The sequence below is a fragment of the Amblyomma mixtum genome, chromosome 9 (assembly GCF_055824585.1).
Source record: "Amblyomma mixtum isolate Tamu chromosome 9, ASM5582458v1, whole genome shotgun sequence".
Lineage (NCBI taxonomy): Eukaryota > Metazoa > Arthropoda > Arachnida > Ixodida > Ixodidae > Amblyomma > Amblyomma mixtum.
Window position 1 is genome coordinate 18,982,963 of NC_143020.1, and position 17,368 is coordinate 19,000,330.

General features: G+C 48.1%; 1 protein-coding gene across 3 annotated transcripts in view; it reads right to left on the bottom strand.

Moving 5' to 3' along the window:
- The window catches only part of KrT95D (phosphofurin acidic cluster sorting protein KrT95D), an 87,274-nt gene that overhangs the window by 19,140 nt on the left and 50,766 nt on the right, over positions 1-17,368 (bottom strand). For all 3 annotated transcript variants that reach the window (XM_089561980.1, XM_089561979.1, XM_089561978.1), the window contains 5 exons: positions 16,953-16,976; positions 16,809-16,877; positions 13,576-13,933; positions 7,368-7,548; positions 876-918 (listed from right to left, as the gene is read on the bottom strand). In XM_089561980.1, the coding sequence (XP_089418106.1) occupies positions 876-918; positions 7,368-7,548; positions 13,576-13,933; positions 16,809-16,877; positions 16,953-16,976 (675 nt within the window). The remainder of the gene's footprint in view (positions 1-875; positions 919-7,367; positions 7,549-13,575; positions 13,934-16,808; positions 16,878-16,952; positions 16,977-17,368) is intronic.

Consider the following 17,368-nt stretch of genomic DNA (forward strand, 5'->3'; position numbering starts at 1 on the left):
GGATGGGTGACGAAGCGACGGATGACAGGAGGTGGGAGTTTCTCCTGCCTGCTGATGTCCAGCTTGCCGACTACATAGCCATTGACGATGGTGTTGCTGCGGCTGGCCAGCTGACTGACGATGACATCATATCGGAAGTGCTCGGCGTGGAGGAGAATGAGTGTTCCGATGATGAAAATCCAGATCAGCCGCCGCAACGTCGCACTGTGCGGGAGGCCGCCGAGGCTCTCGCCGTTCTAGAGGAATTCTGCGTAGAATCCCGTGACAGTGAGCGCACGAACCATCACCTGATGGGGTTGAGAAAGATCGTTGTAGCGCAGATTCCGGCGACGAAACAAACGAAAATAACACAGTTTTTCAAGCAATAAAGGTATGTTCATGCTGCGTACATTTGTTTCTCGTTTTCTTGGTACATTCGATAATCCGGAATTCGGTTAACTCGGACATTTTTCCCAGTCCCGTGAGATCCGGGTTAACGAGGTTTTACTGTATTGCAACAACTTTTATCCACCAAAACATGGCGCTGTTTGCGGATACTAGAGTGTGGTGCTTGTACTGACTCCGAGAGAATGCATGAAGCTCTTTCTTTGTTTCTGTCAATTTCTAATATCTCTTCTAACATGCCCTCAATTGTAATGCACACCCATTTTTCAAAGTCAGAAAAAAATAAAGTGCAATGACTTCAATTGTAATGCACATCAGGTTTTCATGCTTCTACTACTGTGCTCCTCCTCATACACCGCACTACGCCAACACCAACGCCGCCGTAGAAACATAAAATGTGGCACTAACAGCTGTCGCTGTAAAACACGTCCCTGTAAACATGGCCTGCGGCAATAGCTAATTGCAGGGCAGAATGGCAAAGGCATACTCACACTGATGAAAGGCACGAACACCTGACTGGATTCGTCCTCAGAACTGGAAAGGATGGAGAGGGAAACACAGGTCACACATGGCTCAATGGACACATTTTCGAAGCTAGCACCATCTGGTGAGAAACACCAGCCCTAAATGTACCGGGGGGGGGGGGGTGGATGTATAGCTCCTTGACTAGAGAATTTATTTCTTCAATGTTCATTATGCAACAGGGGGTGTTTCAAAGAAAAACAATGTGCAATTTACCGTATTTACTCGCATAATAGGCGCGCTTTTTTTCGAGAAAATCCGGCTCAAAGTTCGGGGTGCGCCTATTACGCGGGGTAAAATTTCCGGAAATTTTTCGACTCTCAAAATTGAACACACCGCGTAAACGCACTCGTGTACGGGCCGCACCCCGTTTTCCTGAAGAAAATATTTTTAAAAAAAAGATCCGTGTAAGGGCCGCACCGAAACTTTCCACGACCCACGCGGGAATAGCCTTCGGAATGCACGCGCCGAGGCCTCTGCGATCGGCTCCGGCTGCGCGCAACGGGCGCTTGATCGTGGAGGCCACACACGCGCACAGGAGCTTCCAGACGCCACCCACGGATGGCGCCCTAGGTAGAGCTTATCATCATCATCAACGTTTTCCTCCGCTGCGAGCTTTCACTATCTATATCGCCATCAGCATCTCCAGCTCGTTTTTTTTTTGTTTTTTTTTTGTTGCTGTCAAGTGCCGGGATCTGCGGTAGCGCGATAGTTCATCGTGGTTTATGGCTTTGCCGCGGAGCGTTGCTGTTTTAGCTCGACGGCCAAGCACCTTTAACAGCTACACGGCTGAGAGTTTGCTCTCGAACACGGCTAGAGTGCGGCAGGTCGGAAAATACGACGTGGCCGAGAAGTGCGGCAGTTGCGACTGCGGCGTCCCTAAATTTTCGTACGCGACTCCAAGCGCCGAGGTTTTCGCGGGCCTAAGTCGGGAACGTTTCCAGCTGGAGATGAAGCTTTCCAAACAGACGTTTAAAGTGAGCATCCCTGAAAACTGTGTGCGGCTGTTCTACGCGATGTCGTTGTACGTGCTGTGGGTCCGCAGCAGGACTAGTAGTCAGTTCAGCAAAAACTTTGTTAAAATAAAGATTGTGGAGCGGGGGGTGGCGAGGTGTCGGCTTGCAATCGTGTAAATACAGTATTGATCACAGTGCCAAGTTCGGGGTGCGCCTTTTATGCGCGGAAATAAAAAAAATCTGATTTTTCGCGCCCAAACTAAGGGTGCGCCTATTATGCGAGTGCGCCTATTATACGAGTAAATATGGTATTACACAAATCACACCGACTCCCCCTGCAATATATCTTTAGAAGTCTCAATATTTTCATCACCCCATATTTAAATCCATTCTGCTGATCCCAACACGTTTTTCTTAGTGTAGTATGTCTTGAACCAAGGTGTGGGGTGTGGGTGAACACAGGCTTGGCTGACATTGCCGAATCCCCGCCACCTATGTCACCGTCATACAAGGTGGTCTCACTATCTGCCAGAGCACACAAAGTTGCCGTTACTTTCCTCAAGCAAGGCTCTGATTTCTGTGTCTATCAAAAACTTGCGTGGCTTTCAGGCATCCATACTGCAACCTTGCCATTTCCTGCCCATGAGAGTTAATTTTGTCATCGCCTATTGCACATAATTGCAACTACGCTTAATTAGATGCAGTTCATGTTAATTCTACTAGGTGACCGCAATAAGAAGACAATGGAACTTGTGCACAGCTACTGAACCGGAGTTCCCAGGTTCGAACCTGATGGAGGCGAAACACTAAAGACTAAAGAACTGCTGTATAATACAAACGTTAGAAGCATACTTGAGTATGCTTGCACAGTCTGGGATCCGAAATCCTTTCTTGACATTCAAAAGCTAGAAAGAGTTCAGAATTTGGCCGTTCATTTTGTTTTCAATAACTATGGGCGATATTTTAGCGTAACCAGCGCGAAAAAATCTTTGGGTTGGGACTCCCTTCAAAAACGTAGGAAAGTTCTGCGTTTAAAATTATTTCATAACATATTTCATTCTAATACTGGAATAGACAAAACCAAATATATAGCCAACCCTGATTACGTGTCTTTACGAAGAGATCATCCACTTAAAGTTAAAGAATACAGATGCCGGACTGACCTTTTTAAAATGTCTTTTTTCCCTAAAACGGTTTCGGAATGGAACAAGCTGCCTGAGGAAGTAGTGTTCATATTATCAAATAATTCATTTTCTTCTTTGCTGTGACATTTTTTATGTATACCGTATTTACTCGCGTAATAGGCGCACTTGCATAATAGGCGCACCCCTAGTTAGGGCGCGAAAAATCAATTTTTTTTATTTCCGCGCATAATAGGCGCACCCCGAACTTGGCACTGTGATCAATACTGTATTTACATGATTGCAAGCCGACGCCCCGCCACCCCCCGCTTCCCAATCTTTATTTTAACAAAGTTTTTGCTGAACTGACTGCTAGTCCCTACTAGTGCTGCTGCCGTCGCAGCTGCTGCGGACCCACAGCACGTACAACGACATCGCGTAGAACAGCCGCACACAGTTTTTAGGGATGCTCACTTTAAACGTCTGTTTAGAAAGCTTCATCTCCAGCCGGAAACGTTCCCGACTTAGGCCCGCGAAAACCTCGGCGCTTGGAGTCGCGTACGAAAATTTAGGGACGCCGCAGTCACAACTGCGGCACTTCTCGGCCACGTCGTATTTTCCGACCTGCCGCACGCTTGCCGCGTTCGAGAGCAAACTCCCAGCCGTGTAGCTGTTAAGGTGCTTGCCCGTCGAGCTAAAACATCAACGCTCCGCGGCAAAGCCATAAACCACGATAACTATCGCACTACCGCAAATCCCGGCACTTGACAGCAACAACAACAAAAAAAAAACGAGCTGGAGATGCTGATGGCGATATAGATAGCGAAAGCTCGCGGCGGAGGAAAACGATGATGATGATGAGCTTGGCCTTGAGCGCCCTCCGTGGGCGGCGTCAGGAAGCTCCTGTGCGCGTGTGTGGCCTCCGCGATCAAGCGGCCGTTGCGCGCAGCCGGAGCCGATCGCAGAGGCCTCGGCGCGTGCATTCTGAAAGTTTCGGTGCGGCTCTTACACGGACCTTTTTTTTTTAACATTTTCTTCGCGAAAACGGGGTGCGGCCCGTACACGAGTGCGTTTACGCGGTGTGTTCAATTTTGCGAGTCGAAAAATTTCCGGAAATTTTACCCCGCGTAATAGGCGCACCCCAAACTTTGAGCCGGGTTTTCTGGAAAAAAAGTGCGCCTATTATGCGAGTAAATACGGTAATTCCGTGTTCTTTCTATCTTATTGTTATCTTTTTTTTGTAACCACCTGCATGAGGTAGCATTTGTGTACTTTTTCTTCAACCCCCCCAGTGTAATGCCAGACAATGGCGCTGTGGGTATGATGATAAATAAATAAATAAATAAATAAAGGCACCCGCAAGCTGTGCAATGTCATGTCACTGCACATTAAAAATCCCCAGGTGACCTCCACTACTGCACCTCTTTTTTACTTCACTCCCTCCTTTGTTACTTCCTTACAGTGCCCTTCCCAAGATATGCGAGACAGTTACTGTGCCATTTCCTTTCCTCAAAAACCAATTTTCAGTTTTCAATCTTTAGAAGTGCTCCCCGGTTAAAGGTGCACTGAAGAGGATTCTGAACTTGTCACTTTGACGCGGGAACTCAATCTACACGTTCCGAGCATTCTTAGAAACTGCGACTTACTGCCCTGTGTGGCCGATTTCCCTAATTTAATCGAATTAACACCCAGCTCCCGCCTTTATTTTTTTAATTCTCCCTGTACGGTGGGCGGAGTCGACCAACGCATGGAGTGCCTTTCAGCCAGCTCCGTGGGGGTTTTTCTTTCGCTTTATTTTGTTTTTGAGATTTCCATGAATAAATAGTTTCATTCGCAGATAATATAGCTGGAAAATAAGGCCGCAGAAATAAAAATACGCGCGGACTATTTGCGACTACGGACTACTACGTAGCAGAGCGGCAACTGCTACTACGTAGCAGAGCGATGGCAGAGCGGCAAGCCGCCACGGGACTGGGTGAAAGGCGCTCCACGCGTTGGCCGACTCCGCCCACCATACCAACGTTCATAGATACTTTTTTAGTTCCATAACTCCTCGCAGCGCCCGTAGGGAGCAGGCGGCCTGTCGCCGTCCCCGCCACCGCGGCGCTGCAATCGCGGGTTGAGCTAGGAGAGCGAGAGTCGTCTGCTAGCGTGCAGCGTTTTGCACGAGCACTCGCACTCGAATCATCGCTGCGCGACTGCTGTTTTTTGTTTCCGGCTCTTGCTGGGAGGTATTGTATAACATATGTGTGGTTAGCGCGTTTGCGAACTTAAGAGCGGTATTCTGAGCCGTGTCACAAGCGGCCGTTTTGTACGGGCAATGACGAAATGCATGCATGCTTCGATTCTGCTTCTCGTGAGATGAACCTAACCTTGCTGCTTCAATAGATTCGGATTATCCGCCGAACCAGTTTTTCGCGACTGGCTGTTGTGTCTCGCATTTCGCGCAAAATTACTTTTACGTTTTATTACAGCAATACTGGTGCAAATAAAACCCGCCGCTGTCTCGGTGGCTACGGCCCGCGGCTGTTTTCCCGAAAGCCGTAAGTTCGATACCGGTGTAGGCGAAATGCAAGAGTAATTCAAGGCCCTTGGCATTTAAATAGAAAAATTTTATTCACAAATCCACTAAATATCGTTGTTCATAGATTTGCTGTCAACTAATTTGTCAGACAAGCTTCGCCTACTTTCGCTCTATTTGAGCTCTAACGGCGCTACTATTTTCCAAGCACTTTGCTCGCGCAAAGAAGTGCATGCGCGTCACTAAATCAAAGTAAATTAATTGAGCTGTGAACACCTCAGCATGGTAAACCAACACCATTTGTGCCTTTTTTTACAAGAGAATCCAGCACGTTCCAAAACAGGTCGCCGAACAACTCGCCCTTTCAAGCCTGTTTTATAGTACCCTCTACCGCGCTTACACAGGCAAACATCTTTTCGGAAGGGTACGCGAGACTGCCACTAACATACTCGCGCTCAATAATGAGCATAGCCTCACGCGGCAGAGAATCCTGCCTGCCAAGTGCGTCACATCGTGTCACAGAGTTCATATTGCGCTTTATTTTTCATTTTGAAAGCCACATAGCTTGCCAAATAGTACAAGGCTGTTTCTTCTGGTGATGGAACACTGTACCTGTGGTCGTTGGAGGCATCGGAGATGTCCCTGAAAGGTATCGCCATCAGCTCCTGCCAGATCTGTTCTTTCTAACCTTTTTCTGCATGAGGGCGTCGCGACGCTTTTTTCCGAGGCACTCGAAGACACTAATTAAGACACGATCAGTTCCCGTCTCACAGTTCCCTTTCACAGCTACTTCCACAGGTGTGTAAAAGAAAGCAGCCTAAATAATTGGCTGAACTTGGTCACTGTACGGTGGTCTTCGTCACCTCCTAATGACCTCACTAGGCCAAAAAATCTCTGAATTAAAAAAACACACATTATATATGAGCATTTCTAAGCTTTTCAACGTGCCAGTCTAATTACCTCAAGCGGGTCTTGGTTTAACTTCGCTGTGAGTATATAGCTGAGGCTCTTGTTGTGTAGGAAGTGGACAGCACTGACATCAATGTCACCCTCAGGGCCTCAACGGTTTGATTTGATGCAATGAGTTTGATATTTCCTCTTGCTTCCGTACGGATGGCGTTTCTGCGGGTTGCTCTTGTACCCGCTGGTACAGCCGGGCACGAAGCAAGTGGGCATCGTCGCGCTCGAAAGCTGCTTCACGGCCAGCAGCGTTTGTTGTTCTGAGTGCACGATGGGGACCACGTGTTTGCAGAGCGCACAGGAATACAAATGAACAAAAAAAATGCAACGACAAACTCGCGCACATGGGCTAAGCAGTAACTGCAGCCTGCAGGAGATGAGCCGCGCGCGCGCGCGCGCCGGCGACCGCGCAAACCTCGACTGCAGCGCCCTCTCACCGCCCGGGTACAAGCAGCGCCCGCTTTCAGAGGAGGAGTTACGGAACTAAAAAAGTATCTATAAACGTTGCACCGTACGGGGGAGAATTAAAAAAAAAAAGGCGGGAGCCGGACGTTAATTCGACTTAATTAGGGAAATCGGACACACAGGGCAATAAATCGAAGTTTCCAAGAATGCTGGGAACGTGCACATGGAGCTCCCGTGGCAAAAAAACAAGTTCAGATTCCTCTTCAGTGCACCTTTAAGGGGACAAGCAACGGAGGCTACCATATGCCAAAATGTGGGACTAAAAAGAACACCTGTTCTAGTTATGAGCTACTCGTGTTTTCACAAAAGTTACAGGACTGAATCCACACCACAAAGTACCCTGGGATGATAGAAATGGTAAGCATTCTCAATAAAGCCTTGAAAAATGCTTTTGTCTTTTATCTTCACAAGGATGTTGGGGAGAAGGGGGTGCCTTGCCTGTTGCGTGGCCGGTGGTTGACCATGGCCTCGGCGATGGGCAGCTGCAGGGTGGCGTTGGCCGAGGACAGGTAGTCGGCCACCCGCTGCTCGGCCTCATCCAGCCAGCCCTCGGAGAACTGCGAGGCATAGCAGTTGTCCACACCGCACAGGTACCGCAGCAGGGGGCCACTCCCCGCACCTGCACGGGGGGGGGGGGACCAGTTTTCAATTCGCACTCATACACCGCATGCACTGCCAGTTACAGGGGTCTGGTCGCTTACAGTGGCCCCAATCATAAATACACAAAAAACAAAAGCAGTCGTATTCCACCCTGGGCAATGTGTAATTTCTAAAAACTTTGATTTATGCATGGGGGACTCCATTATAAACGTTTCACCTTCTGTTAATGCACTAAGAGTTAACAATGTTGTATCTAAACTTTCAAAATGCACGGGTGTTCTTGCCAAATATCGCTCCTGTTTACCAGTGTCAATCAAACTCATAGTGTACAAATGCACCGTTTTTGCCCTATCTCAGTTACTGTTTTTTGGTCTGGGGCAGTACCACGGAAACAAATATCCGAAAGCTTTTTCGTGTGCAAAAGAAAGCGATTCGTTTTATTGCAAACGCTGAATACCGAGCTCACACGGATGAGTTGTTTACCCGCCTCAATATCATCAAAATTTCAAAGCTCTACGAATATTACTTAGCGACAAGGTATAAAAAATCCCTTCACCATATCCACGACAGCTTTCTAGACATGTGCGTGCTAAAACCAAATGATCCAGCATATACTCTTCGAAATCCTGAATTTTGGTGGATCCCCTTTTCACGGACTACATATGGTCATCAAATGCTCCGCCATAGCGTTCCAACACTGCTAAATAAGCTAATCTTGAACAATGTCTGTTTTGACACCTGCAATCAGAGAGACATCCGGGACATATGTTTACGATTGTAATGTTATTTATGTTGTTTGTGCCTGAGACCGCATTTTGATCACTTGACGCACTTTTTTCTGTATATTTGAGATCTAGTGACCGCTTTGCTTGACATGTTTTTTGAATTATTAGAATGTACAGCTTAAGTGCCAAATGTTTTGCGCTTTATTTCACACGCAAATCTTATTCGTGTTCTTTTTTTTGTTTTGTTTTGTACACGTGTCCCCCCGCGCTGCAAGTCATGTATACGGGGGGTTCAGGCTGTTTCAAGTGGAAGTTGTTTCCACTTTTTTGCCTGAACCAACCCTCATCAATTTGTGATGAAAATAAAAACGTTTGATTGATTGATTGATTGATTGATTGATTGATTGATTGATTGATTGATTGAATCTTTGATCATGATTGACGCCAAAGGCCCTGCTAACACCCAATCTGCACATCTTTTAGCCCTTTCTCACGATGTAGTCATTACCACACTCAAACCTCCTCTTCCGTCTGGAAGCCAACAACAGAGGTCTGTTCTTTCTCAAAGACGCAAGGAAAAAAAAAGGTCAGCTTCCAGCAAGATGTTGAAAGACAGAGAAGATGAGCTCCTTATAAGTGCACATTACCGAATATAATGCCACGAATCTTTGTAGTGTTTGTTTTTACATTATTCAAAGGCGCTGGCATAGTGCTTTATCACTTTGCTTGTGATGCAAGACTCGACCAGATTTATCTCGATGGATCACATCCAGGCAGAGCCTTACTTTCTGCCTGCATATACTTTCTTCACATCAAAACAAGCGAATCTTTTGCAATATAAAATAAAACTGAAATGACGAAGGCGAATCGTCCGGAAAAACGCCCCACACTGCACACTCTTAACAGCTGCAACGAAATATATATATATACAGTCGACGACCGAAAATTCGGACGCCTGATTTTTCGGACACGCTTGATTACTCGGACTTTTTCGCGGCACCGCGGCATGGCCCATACAGCCAATGTATAAGAGCGCTTGAAATTTCGGACGCACCGCAACTGACCGTCCCGATTTTTCGGACCTCGTTCGCCCTCGCCGCCAGTACCCAAGCTGCCATATAGTGTGTACAGTGGAACCTCATTAGTTCAAACTGCAGTAGAAATCGAAAACTTGATTAAACAAAATGAAATTCAAGCTTAAATGGACCCTCTTAACTTCTGATGCTGAAATTCTGCGCGAGTCGGCACTTTGCGCTCGCGTGGTTTCGAATTCGTACTGATCTTGAATGTCTTCCACGAACCTGAACCATAGTCTCAGTTCACGGAACTCATCTGTGCCGACTCTTTCGCCCCGAATACGGAACACGAATACGATCGCGGAGGCTACGCGCGTGCCGTGGCCTCCGCGATAGAAGCCCGCTTTCGGCGCACCGCCAGAGCAGATCGCGGTGGCCACGGCGCACGCACAGGAGCTTCCAAGTGCCGTCCATGGATGGCGCCCGAGCATGTGATCATCATCATCATCAACTTTTTTCTCCGCCGCGATTTTTTGCTATTCACATCGGCAATTCGGCATCAGTATCACCAGCTCCAGCCTTTTGCGTCTTGTTAGCGCGTTTGCCGTAATAGTTGTGGTTGTGGCTTTCGCGTGCTGCCGCTGAGAGTTGCAGTTTTAGTCCAATGGGCAAGCACCTTAATAGCTACACGGCTGGGAGTTAGCTCTCGAACACGGCAAGCGTGCAGTGGGTGGGAAATTCGACATGGCCGAGAAATGCGTCTGATGATGGTGCAACCAGAAGAGAAATGCAAGCTGCAAAAAGCGCACTTTCCGAGGCAAGTTGCGCGAGTTTCCCGAACTGGAAGAAGAGCTGCTATGTGATGAAAGTGCGGAACAACGGCTATGCGTTGACAGCGGACATGCTGAGCGGCTTCTTTTGGGATGAGCGTGCGCGAGTGACTGAACGTAGAATAAATGTCGCTCATTCCCTGGTTGGTGTGTTTTTACCTAAAAATTTTTTTTTTCGCACATCGCGTGTATGGGCCGCACCCTGAAAATTGGCCTTCGAATCTGGGAAAAAAAAATTGCGGCCCTTATACGCGTTCATACGGTATGTCGCACGGCGAAATATAGTCATGAGACGCTTCAGAATGTGTGCAATACAACCGGCCGCTTCCTCAAGCATATTGGTAATAAGTTCTTGGTTTTTTCAGTGAAATATGATTTTCCGGACTGCCCTTTTTTTCTGTCGTTTTCGCGGTCCCTAGAGAGTCCGAAAAGTCAGTCGCCGACTGTATATATGTCCTGGAACACATGCTGCCGCCTACTGAGTTCCGCCACCAATCCATTCCAGCCATAGCTTGGCTTAGCTAGCTCAGCGGTACGGCCACCGCCACCAGTCATCAAGTGCACGTGCGGTGCCGTTCGTGAACACGCATGCCAATAATGAAAAAAGTGAGCTTGATAGTGAAACATCAGGTTACGTAATGCTCCCACTGCCGACCCTCGTGCCTACCCTGCTGGCGTTTTAGCATCTAAAAGTCGAGCAACAGAAAACATGAGTTTTAACAAACCACTGCAAGTACTCTGTCTGGTCTGCACACACCCGCAAGAGGCGTACTGGAAAGGGGGACTGGCCACTATGGGTGCTCAGGGAACCCACAAAAGCAGCCCGCAGAACCCCTAGGTTCTACAGAACCCAGTTGGAGAACCTCTAGTCTGCACTAATGTTGTGGATCCGGGGTTACTGCCCTGTCAAGCGAGGAGGCGGCCCTGGTTCCGATTGGGCAGAGTAGACAGTGTTCCGCTGCCGCTGAGCCTCGCCTCGGGCGAACGACCTATGCGCTTATATACAGAGAATTCCGTTTTTATCTGGGGGATTTCAAACATTCCTGCGAGCAAACTACTGGCCTAATCGAGAGCAAACTTCGCTCACGGGGTAGCATATTATGGTTGACGTTCTTTGAGACGTAATTAAACGTCAGTACTTGCCTGCATTTCCTGAAATTAAGAAAAAACTGCTGTCAACTGCTAATAAAGCTGTCGCAGACGCGAGCCGAGCAGCTGGTTTGACAGGGCGCGCCATCTGCCGGAAGGCAAGGCAAACGACGTCCCTGCTCAGTGGGTGGGAGGGTAGCGCGCTGGCTTCGAAGATGCGGCTTGTCTGCTCGTCGAATCTCGCCTTCCAGCAGATGGCGCGCCCTGTCGAACCAGCTGCTCGGCTCGCGTCTGCGACAGCTTTATTAGTAGTTGACAGCAGTTTTTTCTTAATTTCAGGAAATGCAGGCAAGTACCGACGTTTAATTACGTCTCAAAGAACGTCGACCATTATATGCTACCTCGTGAGCGAAGTTTGCTCTCGATTAGGCCAGCAGTTTGCTCACAGGAATTTTTTTAAATCCCCCAGATAAAAACGGAATTCTTTGTATAAGCACACATACTCTAGCGAGAGATGCATGCTTTCCTCACGTCATCGGCAAGCAAACAACGGCACACGCTACCCTTCTCTACTCTTCATGCTGCTACCCTTCTCTACTTTTCATGCTGCTACCCTTCCCTCCTCCTGCGCCTTCCTCCTCGCGCTCCCTTCACTATCACCGTCTTCCCTCCTCCAAGGTCACATGCCCACTTCACCAGTGTCACGGAGAGAGAAGGACCAGTGCTGTGAGCTGAGATGCACAAGTGGGAGCCTGAGCGTTCAAGCGTACTCCACAACAATCTTTCCTTCATGCGACAACGCCGCGCAACCTGCTTTTATGCTACCGCTTCCCCCCCTTGTGCTTTCAGGCGTGGTCCAGAACAATCTTCTCCTTCACTTTTGCTGCAAGTCGCAGCTTTGCGACCTGCCTTCACGCTATCGCTTTCACCCTTGTGCTTTCAGGCGTGCTCCAGAACAATCTTTTCCTTCACTTTTGCTGCAATTCGCAGCTGTGCGACCTGCCTTCACGCTACCGCTTTCCGCCTTGTGCTTTTGAAGCGTGCTCCAGAACAATCTTTTCCTTCACTTTTGCTGCAAGTCGCAGCTGTGCGACCTGCCTTCACGCTACCGCTTTCGCCCTTGTGCTTTTGAAGCGTGCTCCAGAACAATCTTTGCCTTCACTTTTGCTGCAAGTCGCAGCTGTGCGACCTGCCTTCACGCTACCGCTTTCCCCCTTGTGCTTTTGAAGCGTGCTCCAGAAGAATCTTTTCCTTCACTTTTGCTGCAAGTCGCAGCTGTGCGACCTGCCTTCATGCTACCGCTTTCCCCCTTGTGCTTTTGAAGCGTGCTCCAGAACAATCTTTTCCTTCACTTTTGCTGCAAGTCGCAGCTGTGCGACCTGCCTTCACGCTACCGCTTTCCCCCTTGTGCTTTTGAAGCGTGCTCCAGAACAATCTTTTCCTTCACTTTTGCTGCAAGTCGCAGCTGTGTGACCTGCCTTCACGCTACCGCTTTTCCCCTTGTGCTTTTGAAGCGTGCTCCAGAACAATCTTTTCCTTCACTTTTGCTGCAAGTCGCAGCTGTGTGACCTGCCTTCACGCTACCGCTTTCCCCCTTGTGCTTTTGAAGCGTGCTCCAGAACAATCTTTTCCTTCACTTTTGCTGCAAGTCGCAGCTGTGCGACCAGCCTTCATGCTACCGCTTTCCCCCTTGTGCTTTCAGGCGTGCTCCAGAACAATCTTTTCCTTCACTTTTGCTGCCAGTCGCAGCTGTGTGACCTGCCTTCACGCTATCGCTTTCCTTTTTTGTATTTTCAAGCATGCTACAGAACAATCTTTTCCTTCATTTCTGCTGCAAGTCGCAGCTGTGCAACCTGCCTTCACGCTACCGCTTTCCCCCTTGTGCTTTCAGGCGTACTCCAGAACAATCTTTTCCTTCACTATTGCTGCAAGTCGCAGCTGTGCGACCTGCCTTCACGCTACCACTTTCCCCCTTGTGCTTTCAGGCGTGCTCCAGAACAATCTTTTCATTCACTTTTGCTGCAAGTCGCAGCTGTGTGACCTGCCTTCATGCTACTGCTTTCCCGCTCGTGCTCTCTTCGCTATTGCAGTCTTTAATCCTCTGCTACGCTCTGTATCCACGTTCATCCTTCAGTGTGCTAGTTTGCTCGGTTATGCCGTGGCCAATGGCGAGGCATGGCATTCAGTGCAAGATCAGGTGCCTAGGAGCTGCACTTTAAAATTTTTTTTACCATTTTTCGCAATGTAAAATCTGCATCCACCATTAACAGTTGTTGTTGCTAAAGCATTCCCAACAAACCCAAGGGTTTGCAGCACATGGCGTGAGAAACCCTGGTGCCGGAAAGCTGGTGAGGAGGATTAGAAAGGGGCAGGTGGTGCCACTGACCAGAGGGTGCAGCCGGCATGGGGAAGAAGCGCAGGTAGGCCTGCCACTCGGGCGGCTTGGCCGACAGCTGCTCCACGTAGAGCCGCACCAGGGCCGCCAGGAAGGCCTCCGACCCCAGCACCCCGACACGCACGGTGCCGGGCGGGCGGGCATTGCAGTGGCAGAACTTCTGCAGGCGCCCCACCAGGGAGCCCAGGGCAGCGCGCAGCAGGTCGGTGCCCCCCACCACCAGGACGGGCAGGGAGGGCAGGGGCCGCACCAGGGGTGCCTCAGCCAGCACCAGCCGCTCGGGCAGGGCCCACTCCTCGGCCGGAAGCAGCCGCGACAGCTGCTCCACCACCCGCTGCACACCGGCCGCCTGGGGCGCACAGCACCACACACACATCTCAGTGTTCTCGAAACATCTCAAAATGTCTCACATATACAGTAGTAGACAACAGAGAATAAGGCTCACGAAGAACTCAGACAATTTATAATAAAAGCTCACATTAAGATGAACAGTATTCAGAATAATTCTTGAACGTGATTAACAGTGTGAGAACATTTATATTTATTTATGTATTAGAATACCTTCAAGCCCTCAGGAGGCGTAACAGAAGGGAGTGGATAAACGGAAGAAAAATAGTCATAATGCAACAAAACAAAAGCAAGACATAACACAGCAAAGAAAACCATAAGTTTAAACAAGATAGGAGATCGCATTAGGTAACATGGCAGATTAGTCAAACACTATGTTTTCAGCGGCTGTTTTAACCCTTTGACTGTTTTTGCCGTACGGGTACTACGGCCGCATTCCGTCCCGCGGCGTTTTTGCCGTTCGGGTACTGCGCTGAGCGCTCGTTTGAAATTTCGCGCCTTTCTAAAAAGATGCGTGCTCTGGGATGTGCTGCCATCTTCTGAGAACTACAAGAACTGCCAAGATACAGCTTATGTTACTATATCTTCCAGCAAAAAAAGCAAACTGCGTGTGGCTATCGGTGTTGGCCGTGGATTGCAACGGCGCGACCACACGTCGTGGGCGGGCTTCGGTTTCTCTTTTCGCAATCGCAACAGAAGCGCGAAATTTGACTTTTGTGCTTGCTGGGACTTCGTTCTTTCTCGGAGGTGCTGCTGCCACCTTCAGCAACTTATAAAAAATTGTAACAAAATTGCTTATGCTACAATCTTATGGAAGAAAAAATTCTTATTGTGACCTCAGCTCGCCCGCGCACTTTCGGATGCTCTGTGAGATCGCACCGGAAACGCCAAAGCTGATTTCTATCTTTGCCGAAACCCTTCCGGAGGCCCGTAGACCTGATGTTTATCTTTGTTGAGACTCTCTCGGTTTATCAACCCTCACGGAGTGTCATTGCTCTCCAGTTTAGTGAGAGCTTGTGGCGGTTCGGGTGCCTAGTAGCACTGCGTTATGGTTATGAATGCATTCCCTTCGGAATGCAGCCTGCCATTTTGCCATTTTTTGTTTGCCACTTTGCCATTTTTGCTTGTTTTTCAAGGATCCTATGTAGTATTGAAAATTTTCATCGTTTTTATTGATGCTGTAATTGTAATCATCTCTCTATACATTTTTCGCCTATTTATTCTAACTTTGTGAGTTTGATTTGTTTGAAATCGCCAATAAAAAAATTTTGACACTGAGGGCGAATTTTTTTCGAGAATATTCGACAGTCAAAGGGTTAAACAAACACAGGCCAACCAAGGTGCGCAGGTGGTTCCAATTGCTGACCATCTGCGGCAAAAATGAGTCAAAATATGCACTGCTCCGGCAGTATGGTGGGCAGAACAACGAAGTTCAGATACAAAGTACTACACGAGGTGGCAACTCTGCCAAATGGCCCAATAAGCTCCTGATGCTACCGCACAAAAATCCTGGCCCTCCTAGCATGTAGCAAATTAGTCTAGTTCCCATTCTAGCTTTCATCATCATCATCAGCCTGACTACGCCGACTGCAGGGCAAAGCCCTCTCCCATGACTCTCCAATGAACTCTGTACTTCGCCAGTTGCGGCCACCATATTCCCGCAGATTTCTTGATCTCATCCGCCAACGTAACTTTCTGCCGCCCCCGTGCTATGCTTGCCTTCTCTTGGAATCCACTCTGTTACCCTTAAGGACCCTCCAATCATTTTTAGGAACGGGGGAAAGGGGCATAACTGGCTCACTTTGTCAACGGACACCTCAACCATGCTGACAGGAAAACCAACGCCCCAGCTCACGACCCGAGTCAGAGTTCATGTTTGTTTTCCTCACAGTGTGGTTGAAATGTCCGCCGACAAAGTGAGCCAGTTATGCTCCTTTTCTCCCTTCACTCATAACCATCGGAGAGTGTAGACTGCAAATGAGGCTAGACTGGGAACTAGGCTAATTTGCTTTGTGCAAGTGGGTCCTGCTTAAGACGAACTGTCTCTTTGCCTGTCTCTTGGTTAAGACTAACTTTTGCAGTCGCCATGAATAAGGCGATTCTGCTCAATGGTATTCATTAATCTTCTGCGCCTCACGAGACAAACAAGTAAGCTTCCCCGTGCCTTCAAGCGAGGATCCTTTCTTGAACGTACAGTAAAAGCAGCACACCTTCGCACCTCCGTGTGCACGGTACCAGAGCTCAGTACCGGCCCTCACTCTTCAGCTCAAGTCGTGCATTGAGTAGGGTTGTGCAAATATTCAAGCGTTTCGGATGTTGAGGCTAAAAATGCAGTATTCGATTCAGGTTTTGAAGTGAACAGAAAGATTCGAAAACCTCGAATATTTTTCTAAGTATTTAGAAGTTTGAGATTTTAGGAAAATAAGCTGCTAGAAGTAGTAGTTCACTGTATTCGACACATTGTGACACTTTTGAATGATCGCATCGCTCTGAATGTTGGCATGCGCCATGCATATAGCACAGCGGCCTCATCTACAACTCGGTCTTTGATTACCATGCGGTTACCGTGCGATTACCATATCGAATAACGACCATGATGACACAAAGCCCAGATGTGAAAGCGAACACGCTGCGGCAGGAACTGCACAGAGGGCCCAAGAGATGAACATAACGAAAAATATAACGCAGCAGTGCCAACATAACCGAGGCAGGTGCTTAAATCAGCATTTGCTTTTGCAGTTGCGGTGTTGCTGGAAACCAACCGTGAAGGCAACAATTATAACTGTCTACATTAGAAATGTAAGCATGCACGAACACCTGCATACAATTCTTTTTTCAATCTGCACAAAAAAAATATATATATGTTATTCACTCACGTCTTCACGCGGCGTAATGGGCGGAGGTGGAGCCGTCTCTTGAGCTGGTGGACTTTCTTCGTCCGTGTCCTGTTGGAGTGAAACAGGCTTGAGATTCGATCCCCTCTCCACTTGAGATGGAAGACCAGAGCACGGCCACCTTACCTGTATGCTGTCTGAGTCCTGGCCCTGAAAAACAGAGTGAAGGGATGAGAGATGCTTTACATATGGAGCGTGATGCAATTACACACTGCCTTAGACTAAAAATAAAACCAAACTTTCCTTGTCGTTATTGTGGGTGTTTTAAATTTGTCGTTATTATGGGTGTTTTAATGTTTAAATTTCCCGAAGCTGCTCCGGATGAATTTCGACTACCTAAGGCTCTTTAACATGCACGTGAGTGCACAGTACACAGGCACCCTTTGTGTTTCGCCTGCACTGAAATAAGCCGAGAAATAATATTTGCGCGAATACAGTTGCTGACTGATTTCTTGGATTCGGCAGAACCCAAAAAATTTTGCAAATAATCAAACAGTCCAAAAAATTCGTGAACTCCAAAAACTTTGCTGATAAAAAAAAAA